The 10,395-nt window shown below is 41.8% G+C and overlaps 1 protein-coding gene across 1 annotated transcript in view; it reads right to left on the minus strand.

Annotated features, from left to right (window-relative positions):
- ZC2HC1A (zinc finger C2HC-type containing 1A) overlaps window positions 1-9,605 on the minus strand; it is a 31,554-nt gene extending 21,949 nt beyond the window's left edge. Inside the window, exon 1 of the mRNA XM_056854347.1 lies at window positions 9,566-9,605. Within this exon, the coding sequence (XP_056710325.1) occupies window positions 9,566-9,581 (16 nt within the window). The 5' untranslated portion in view covers window positions 9,582-9,605. The remainder of the gene's footprint in view (window positions 1-9,565) is intronic.
- Between the last annotated feature and the right edge of the window lie 790 nt (window positions 9,606-10,395).

Here is a 10,395-nt window from a genome sequence, read left to right on the forward strand (position 1 = left end):
GAAATGCTAACTCAAGAAGGTAGGCCTCCTCAGATCAAGCCACCACTATCAATCCACTATAATCCAGACTAGAAGAAGAAGAGTTGGTTTTTATGTGCCAACTTTCTCTACCACTTAAGGAAGAATCAGACAGGCTTACAATAATCTTCCCTTCCCCTCCCCACAACATACACTGTTAGGTAGGTGAGGCTGAGAGAGCTCTAAGAGAGCTGTGACTAGCCCAAAGTCACCCAGCTGGCTTCATGTGTAGGAGTGAGGATTCACCAGATTAGTTCACCAGATTAGCCTCCACCACTCATGTGGAATAGTGGGGAATCAAACCCACTCCAGATTAGAGTCCACCGCTCTTAACCACTACATCATGCTGGCTCTCCATGGACAGCATCTCACAAACACAATAATCTTTTGATTAAAATTAAACTGAAACAGAATTTTTAAAAAAGGTTAAATGAGGCCTCAAGACAATAATAAGTAGGCTGGCCCCACCCTTTAAATAACCAAGCTCCCCGGAAGACATGCTTCCTAGTATCCTACTGTATGATCAGTAGAACAGCTTAGTAGGTGTGTGCATTTGGATACACAAACACACATTGGAATTTGGGAATATTGATATTTTTTGGGTCCAATATACCCAAATCTGAAAAATACTGGGTTTTTTTGTGCGCATCCCTATGGCTTAGTTTGCTTAACTAGTTGGTTAATTTTCAAAGAATGTGTTAGTAAATAATTTCCCATAAACAGATGCTTCATAGTATTAACACTGATATAAATAAGAAATGTCATCCTTTCAAAAGTTTAATGAATGCTAGTGCCTCTCAGCTGATTAGAGGCACTTGTTATGCACTCATGGAAGAATGGTAATAGACAGTATTGTAGGATACACAACGATTACCTATTGTTAGAACCATAGCAGCACTATATTTCCTTTCAGTGTTCCTATCCTTCCACTATTGATCTGGGCAGATGCCCAGCTGACTGCAATTGTACTTGCCGAAAACAAATAATCACGTTGGAAACTGAATATTTCCCTCTGCATTTCAATTTAACCACTGGGTAGGGGGGAGAGAGAGAGAGTCCTGTTCTTCTTCCAATACTTTTCCCATTACTGATAAAAGATGTGTGCTCTTGAACAAAAAATCTGAACAATGACTTTATGCCCGCAAATATCTTTTCTTTTAACTCAAGGATATAGCAGGAAAACTCTAAACTCTAGTACCTGAAATAATAGTTTTAAGAAATAGTCTTCACTTCAGTTTCCTTCATCAAGTAGTTTCTGTAATGAATATGAAGTAGAAGATCTGAGTCCCCATCTCTAGTAAGAGTATGACTTCCTCTTCTAAGTGCAATATTACCTTCAGGTAATACATTTTACATAATTCAAAACTACATTTCTTATTTAGCCCTTTAAATAACTATTCCAAACTGGAGAAAAACATGGAAGCAGTGCAAGAAATTCGCTTCAGTAATCAGAGGAATAGCAGAACTCAGCTTAGCACCCATCCAATTCACCACTGGGAAATTTTTATATTAAATGTCATTTAAATTAGATTTTGATACCTACAATGTACTTTGAAAGCCAGTGTGGTATAGTGGTTATGTGTGAGACTAGGACCTGGGAAATCCAGGTTCAAATCCCCACTCGTGCCATGGAAGCTTGCTGGGTGACCTTGGGCCAGTCACATTCTCTCAGCCCTAACCCTGGCTAGTAACTGGATGAGAGAACTCCAAGAAATACTAGGGTCATGATGTGGAGGCAGGCAATGGCAAACCACCTCCGAATGTCTCTTGAAAACCCTACGGGGTCGCCATAAGTCAGCTGTGACTTGGCGGCAAAAAAAAGTGCTTTTGGTCTGAAAACAGAATTAAAACTGAAATCCAGGATGTTCGTAGTAACCTCATATGGACATCAGAAGACATAGTTTGTGATATACAATCTTCGCTGGCTTCCACCTGTTCCATGTACAGCTCCCTGATCACATCTGAAAAGGTCACACTTAAGTGGCAGAGCAAATATTCTGCTTGCCTGAAGTCACAAGATTAATCCCAGATATTTCTAAATACTCCAAGAAGCAGGACTGGGAAAGCCTCCTGCTAAAATCTTGGACAGCTGTGTCAATACTAGCATACACTGGACAGCTGAATCAATGCAAAACATATTCTGACTTCCTTACCTGGCTGCCCATTGTTCCTCCTACGCCACCCCAGTCATTTTGTCCAGCATTCCAAGATCTCCCTTTGTCCCACCCTTGCCTGTTATTTTATCTGCCTGTGTGTGGCTGATTTATTTTAGGTGGATGCTTAACCAGCATGTTTTTTCTTTATTCCTGCACAGCATATATTTGGCCCAGATTCTCAAGCCACTTAGGGTCTAACTAAATGAGACTCTGAAAAATATTTTTAAAAGAAATAGCAGGTATACAAGGCCACCATTTTAATTAAGTCATGCAGAACGGGAGTAACCCTTTAACCACCAATGCCACCTACTGAAACTGCCTGTTCCTTATTATTAGCCTTGAAAGGAGAAGATGGGCACCTTTTTTCTTTCTAAGGCTAACCACTTGGTTTCTACTGGCAAAACCAGTAGAGCTTGGGGAGTTACTCCACACTTCCCCAATTCAAATCAGGGTGTCATGTGACTACTACTGCTTTTTTAAAAAACAAAATGCTGGGACATCTAATAATGGAATTCCCTGCATCTAATCTAGCTTGCCCTCAACAATAAATCATTACTGATAACTCAAATCCCCAGTTCGGAGTGGACCTTTGTGAATTCATCAAGCATGTGTTCCAAAGATGGAGCTCAGTGAATGGAAGCAGAGACGAATACGGAAGTATTATTATTCATATTATTATTTAAATAATGTATATACCATACTACCATCAATGTATATAAGTGTTTTATGAAATAATTTAAGCAAAAAAGATAGACCCCTGCCTCAAGGAGCTTTAACCTGAACTACCAGGGTGAAACAGCTGCGCTGCTCAAGGAATGTATCGGTTACTGGAAGTGGTAATCTGTGCCAGCAAGGTGCTCCATAGTCTGCTGCTGTACTAGTACTTAGGCTCTGGATGAATGGCGTGCTTCAGTTCAAACACTTAATGAATGCCTTCCTGTGGAGGGAGACAGGATACAGGTTAATTATGCAGGCCACTGGCTTGTAGCTGGAGTAAGGCCAAGTGTAGAGCCAAGGTTTGTGAGTGTGAATGTTTCAAATTGGTGTCCTGTTCTCTTCCCCACAATGTTCAGCCCCACCACTCCCCTTCCTCACACAGCATACACACACTCACTTGGTGTGCTCCACAAACAGTTCAGCTTCTGAGAGATGGCTGGATGTACATCTCTTGTGAGCTTTCTTGTTCATCTGCTGCATGTTAGTTGGCTGAAAATCTGATAAAAAGATCAACACAGATGTAAGTGCCTGATGGTTACTGATCCTTATTAAGGAACAGTAATACTGAAATGCATGGCTTCCCACTTCCCCTCACTTACCTTTACAGGACCTTCCCTTGTACCACTTCTATAGCTGCAGATTGGAAGTCCCCAGTGGTGTGTATCCAGAAGCGTTAGACAGCGTTCTTCTGGAAAAATCTTAGAATGAAAATATGCAGCTGCCTTTCTTTTCTGTTGTTGTATGAATCCTCTTTTCAGTTTGATTCTTTTTGTACTGTAGATACCCCTTTTGTGTATATGAGTATGTGCACTGTAGTACAAACTACAATCCTATGCTAGACTGTGTGATCTCAGGCTATGATATGACCATATTTAGCGCTGTGGTTACTGCTCATTCTGCTGAACTATTGCTGGCTGTGTTGCTGGACCCCTTAATGTAGATTGGGAATGCCACAATAAAGGACAGAGTCCAATGTTCTGGTATGATGGGTGCTATTATACGTCTGTCAATGTGTCTTCAAATTGCTCAGTGTGTAATATACTTCGTAGTATTTTTCCCTTCTTTGTCCTTTTGGAATCTCAATCCCTTTTCCTAACCTTCTTAGGGTGATGGAACCCTGAACAGATATGTTGACTAGGTGGAATCAGTCATATTGTTGGTCTTATCTATATAATTATGCAGTCTACATTTCCAATGAAATTCAGCATCTATTACTGTAGGGAATATTAACATTGATATTGTATACATGTAGCCTTACATCAGTGTGAAATCCCTCTTAAGCCAAGTAATGTCTTACATAATAGATCTACTACACCATGGATGTCACCACTGCAAGGCCTTGACAAATTTCTGCAATTTTTTTTTTTGGGGGGGGGGATGCTTTATCTACCTATGGAATGCTTACTCTCTTATTAAGTCTACCCCTATTTTACTGTGTTAGCAACATAAATTTCATCATTTATGCAAGTTATAACTCAGTTAGAATATAAAATTGACTATTTGGTATATTTACAAAATTCAAATGTATAAATACCTTAATTTTCTACAAGCAAAATTGCAAATACTGAAGGAAGAGCAAGAGCTGCAAACTGCTGTACCGTTAGCACCCATATCTTTGTTTTTGCTATCTGAGAGGCAGTAAAAAATGAAAAATGAAAATAGAAAACAAAGAATTTTGTAGTGAACAAATGTAAAGATGTTATTTGGACACTGTTTCATACAGTCACTACTGGACTGGTAGCATATTTGGATAGCAAGTTAAACTTGGTAACACTGTTATTCAATGGCATACTACCATCATATGCATTTCTGTAGTAGTCTTCAACCTATGGGTTATGGATCCTCTACAGAACCACCACATTTTTCCTGGGTTTTGGAAGAATTTCCTGCTAGGTGTGCACGTACAGAGAACAAGGACACCACACTGCCTTCTCCTAGTTGCACGCTTGCTTGAGAGAAGCAGCATGACAAAGCAAATACACTCAACAGTGGAGAGAATTCCCTTTTAGCACAGACAGGTTCAGAGGCCACCACCACCCCACCCTCCCTGCACTGCAGAGCCTGGCCTGACCCCAACACACTCTGCCAGCCAGTCCTCTGATGCTTTGCACACACATGCAGAATGGGACCCACTTCTATTTGAGTTTGCAGATTAGTGGGTCTTATAGCGCCGCCTGAATATTAAAGACAAGTCATGGGCCTGGAAATGTTGAAAATCACTGAACTACAGGCAGCTGACACAAATGTCTGAGATAATCAAGTGCCAAGGTCTGCAGCATCCAAGGGCAAAACTCAGACCATCACAGCGCAGGCAAATGATGGGGTGGAGAAGAATCAGGCCACCACTGTCTATGCAAGTATTCAGGGCAAGGCCCTCCGGCTCCAAGCTCTGAGCAGTCAAGTTGCACACCACCCAAGGATCCTCCTTGCCAAGCATTTACTGATGCTTGAGAGAAGTATGTATGTCCCTTCTCCCTAGCTGCAAGGCCTATGGGTCAGGGATAATAGCAGCCCTAAAGGGGTTCCAGTTTCAGGAAGACATCACATTGCCCCTTCACCCTATTATTGAAGCCTCAGAGGGCTCACCTACACTTTAGTCGTACAAATCAACTGCCATCCATGAACATAAAACCTCAGGCTACTGGCCCACACAGCACCTCGACAGGTCCACTCCCGCAATCTTGGAAGTACTGTAGGTGACCCCCACCCCCAAAGCTTGAAGCCAATTGTGTGAGAGCACAAAAAATCCCTGGCTGACCCCAAAACAGGAAATCAGCTCAAGCTCACTCTGAAATGTTGGTGAGGGGTGGGGGTGCCATTGGAGAGGGTCAGCAAAAGGCCAATGGAAGCCAGCAATCCTTGGAAAAGCTAGAAGAAACAACTTTTCTGAACTCTTCAATTATTTTTCTCTCTCAGTATAGTTTCTAAAACTGTTGATTTTAGTCTTGCTAATACAAAAGGACAAGCTGAGCAACTTCCTAATATGAATGTTATGAACATATATATATGCCATCAAGTCGCAGCTGACTCACAGCCACCCCATAGGGTTTTCAAGACCAGAGACATTCAGAAATGGTTGGCATTGCCTGCCTCTGCATAGCAACCCTGCTATTCCTTTGTGGTCTCCCAACTAAACACCAATCAGGGCTGACCCTGCTTAGCTTCCGAGATCTGATCTGATGAAATCAGGTCAGGTAAGAAAATATTATATGGGAAAAATCCAGGATCTTTTTTACAATTGACTCCTAGAAAACTGAAAATTCTACTGTACTATATACACCCTTACTTCAGAAAAGTATGTAGCTTTAACACATACACTCAGCGATTTCACTGCTTTGTACCATTATTTATTTTGAAGGTTTTCTGGGGCACTTCCCTTCTTCTTTTCATATAAACAGTCTATTACTGATCCTAGATCACAGCCACAGTGAATGGATCTACATTGTCTATTCATGAGAAGAGACATTATTTGCCTAGGCACCAAGCAACCCTTACAACAACAAAAGTAATACAAACAATAGCTGTAAAATGAATCTTATAAGACCAATATAAAATAATGCTTCATAGTGATATATACAAATAACAGACATAGCTACTGATGTTGGTATACAGATTACTCCTAAATGTTTTTGAAGGAGAGACTATAAGTAGTTCCCATTTGTAAAATGGTTAATTACGTGTATGCAGGATGTGCGTAAATTAGAAATAATTTGAAATCTGAAACTGGGCTAATCTGCTTGGGTTATGATCCTTAAGTTCTTGCTTTGTGCTTATAACACAGCTGAAGTCTAAGTGATATTAGGCCATTCTGCATTGGCCTGATATCAAATATGTACAGCCCACTTAATGGCAAGTGATTTGCAAACACATGGGCTGAATTCATGACAGCATGAGTGCAAATCCTGCACTCATGGTTCATTGTGCTTCTAACACATCAGTGTTTCTTATTAAATATTTGTATTCTGATTCAAAGTCTATACTTTTTATTAAGGTTGGGTTCCATACCGACTTTAAAATCCAGCTTCTGTTCCAGTTTAGGGAGAAAGACGTATTGGTTTGACTTCCTTCATAAACTGGTATTGAAACAACCATGAATAATTTTTTGGAGTAGCTGCAAATAGACTTGGGGCGAAAACGCATGGGAGGTTTTGCCTTGGATTTACTGCTCTCTAGATGCACATTTTCCCCATCGGAATTCTCAAAACTCTGCGTGGGGTCTTATTGGCTGGGGAAAATGTGCATGTACAGAGCAGCAAATCCAAGGCAAAGCCTCCCGTCCGTTTTTGCTCTTGAAAGAGAATACCCCATTCTGCATATTACCCTCAGCATAGATGGGGCTAAATCTGACTATACAAAGATCAAAGAAAAAAATAACTAGTTTTTCTCTGAAGCATTTAAAGTAAAACCACATTCAGTTACTGAAAAGCACTAAGGGGCTGACCCATCAAAATCAGTTTTACCTTTGTTCAAAATCAACTTTGGGGGTTACCACACTTTGTATTCCCAGCGATGTATTAGGAGTTTGAAAATGTTGTAAAAAAACATCGCTTTAAAAGGGTTTTTGGATACCACGGTTGATAAATGGTTGGAAGACATCTTCACAGCTAAAGGGGCCAAACAAAGTGCGAACAGTATTTTTTATAACATTTTCAAACTCTTAATACATCAGTGGGAATACAAGTGCAGTAACCTCCTTTGTCTTGAGATTTATAGTGCTCTAAGCTTCTTGGGCCTCACCTTGCTTGCAGAGTATTAACATAAAACATCTACAAGCCTTTCGGAAAATCAACTAGCCCAAAATTACTCAAAAAGGCAATAGGGAGGTGGTCATTAGTGTTGCAAAAACCTAAATCATAACGCATATAACACTAAGGGTCACACAAAGGAAGTGAAAAGCGAGCCAAATCTGAACAAAATTTGCATATTTACTAATTGCCATCAAGGAAAATGGTTTTGCAGCATATTAGCCCAATGTATCACTGACAGGTTTCAAAACCAGATTGCCAGAGCAGCTGCAGCTTTTGAGAGTCAAATCCTTCAACTTGAATTAATTATTTTAAATTCATTATAAAGTATATTGCAAATTATTTCAAAAACTTTACTAGATCCTTATTCTTTAGATTATTGCCATCATACAGACTGGCAATTGAAGACCAATTGTTCATACTCAACTCTTCACAAGAGCATCCTGAAAAAAACTGCAGCTTGAGTTGGACTACAAGATATAAAGTAGGCAGTATGCTGTTGAGACATGGCCTACTTAAAAGTTGTTAACTGTCACAGTCACTACTTTTCTTGCTTTTATTCCTAGGAAAATATAAATAATGTATTCTTTAAAAGTCCGTTTTTATTTGCAAGACACGTCTAAATAAGAAGAATCCAGATTTTTTGTTTTTCATAAGTATACATGCATATAAATTATTTTCGTATAATTTTAAACAAGGAGGTACTTGCAGAAGCACTTAAAGGACATCGACTTCAACCCTTTAGGGTATACTCATATAATTAGGGATTTACACAGCCCTCCAGAATTGCCACTCCAGTAGTCCTAAAAGGACACAAGAGTAATTTTCATCCCCCTACCACTGGTCACGTGGTTTAGCTTTTGTAATGTCAAAGTATTTAATATTACATATACATAGTGCATAAGAATGCAAAAATACTGACAAGAAAGTAAGGCGAACTACTAAGCAACTTTAATTTTTATATACCAAAATTAAGTACAAGAAAGCAAAGAACTCTAAATCTGAACAGCCAAGGTTAGCCATAAAAGGTCATTGGTCTGGAATGAAAGAATGCTGCCATGCCAAGGCAGCCTGGCCAAACCCCACTCCTTCAAGGGGGTTAGATATCCGAAGCCAGCTATGGTCACATTCCAAGACTAAAAGGTTTAGGCCTTTTCCCGCAAATGACCCTGAAGTCGTTTTTCCTTTGCTTGCTTTCCTTTGCATTTTCCACTTCTGTAATTGAAATATAAAACCTATACTGGCTAGCGCATTTGCTTTAAAAAAAAAAAAAAACAGGTTCTCTCATCCTTTCCAATCCAATAGTCACAGATGCGTTCCAGACTTTAAAAAGAAAAAGAAATGAAATGATGAAAATCCCAGCATCACCCTTGAAAGTCTAATCAGGTATAGGAAGATGAATAATAATTTTTTTTTAAAAAAAGTTCTGCAGCTGTCTTAAGTGACACCCGCCCAGCCAAACGAACAGCCTGTCGCCGGACTCCCTACCCATCCCTTCCCTCCACCCTATGCATTGCATTCTAACGCATTTCACTCCTGCAACCCCCCCCCCCCGACAGTCGCATTTCACTCCTGCAACTCCCGCCCCCGCCTCCTGGCCACGCGCTTTGGTAACAGGGAGCGACCCAGGGAGGAGGGGAGGTGACGTCGAACCCAGAGAGGCACCCCACCCCACCCCACCCCACCCCGAACAAAGGGCGAGAGATGGAGAGGGGCGTTTTTGCAAAGGCTGGGCGTGAGGCGGACCCCGCCCCTCCCCAGCCCTTTCCAGCTCGCCCGTCTTGCAGCGACTCCCCCCGCTTTCCCCTCGTCCTCGCCCTCGCCGCCCCTCCCTCCAACCTCGACACAAAGGCTCGGCCGGCTCGGCTGCGTCCGGCAGACGGCCCTTCTTCCGAGGGCCGCCTGCCTCCCCTCTCTCGCCATCCTTACCGTCCAGCCCCTCCATGGCGCGCCGCGGACACCCTCCTGCTGCCGCCCGGCCGCCCAGGCGAGTGCGGCCTCTCGCGGTTAGCAACGCCGCCGCCTCCCCGCCGCTAACATCCCCCGCGCCCATTGGCTCCTGAACGCGGGGAGGGGCGGAGGGGAGGGGCCGGGCCGCGTTCCTCGCACCTCCCACCCGGCTTGTGAAGCGGGGGGGGGGGGGACTCAGGGCCCGATTTAGGCTTCATGAGGCCCTAAGCTGTTGAAGGCCATGGGGCCCTTTCTGTATCCAGCTGTCCTTGGCCAACAACACATTGTCGCTGTCTTTAAGTAGAGGAGAGTGAATTCAGACAAGCATTAGTATGTAAATGTTAACAGTATGTCAATGTGAATAGCAGGCGTGATGGGATGAGGTGTGGTATGCAGAAGAGTCTGTGATGTCCAGGGGAGAGATGGGTGTGGAGAAATCAGCATTGGTAATGAGCCCTGAATGCAAGGTCTGTATTCAGCCCAGGTAAATGCATTGACTTTAGTTTGAATATCAACTGTAATTCAGCAGTTTCTCTTTCCAATCTCCCTTTGAAATTCCTTTGTAAGAGAACTGTTACTCTTAAATCTGCAACAGAATGTCCTGGAAGGTTGAAATGTTCTCCCACTGCTATATGGTAATTTAGGGACCTAATAGGTATCTAAAGCCATTTGCACATAACAAAATATGTATTTTATCAAAGTAATTTTATCAAAGTAATTGTTGAATATATGCTATATGGTAATTTATGGACCTAATAGGTATCTAAAGCCATTTGCACATAACAAAATATGTATTTTATCAAAGTAAT

The sequence above is a fragment of the Euleptes europaea genome, chromosome 8 (assembly GCF_029931775.1).
Source record: "Euleptes europaea isolate rEulEur1 chromosome 8, rEulEur1.hap1, whole genome shotgun sequence".
Classification (NCBI taxonomy): domain Eukaryota; kingdom Metazoa; phylum Chordata; class Lepidosauria; order Squamata; family Sphaerodactylidae; genus Euleptes; species Euleptes europaea.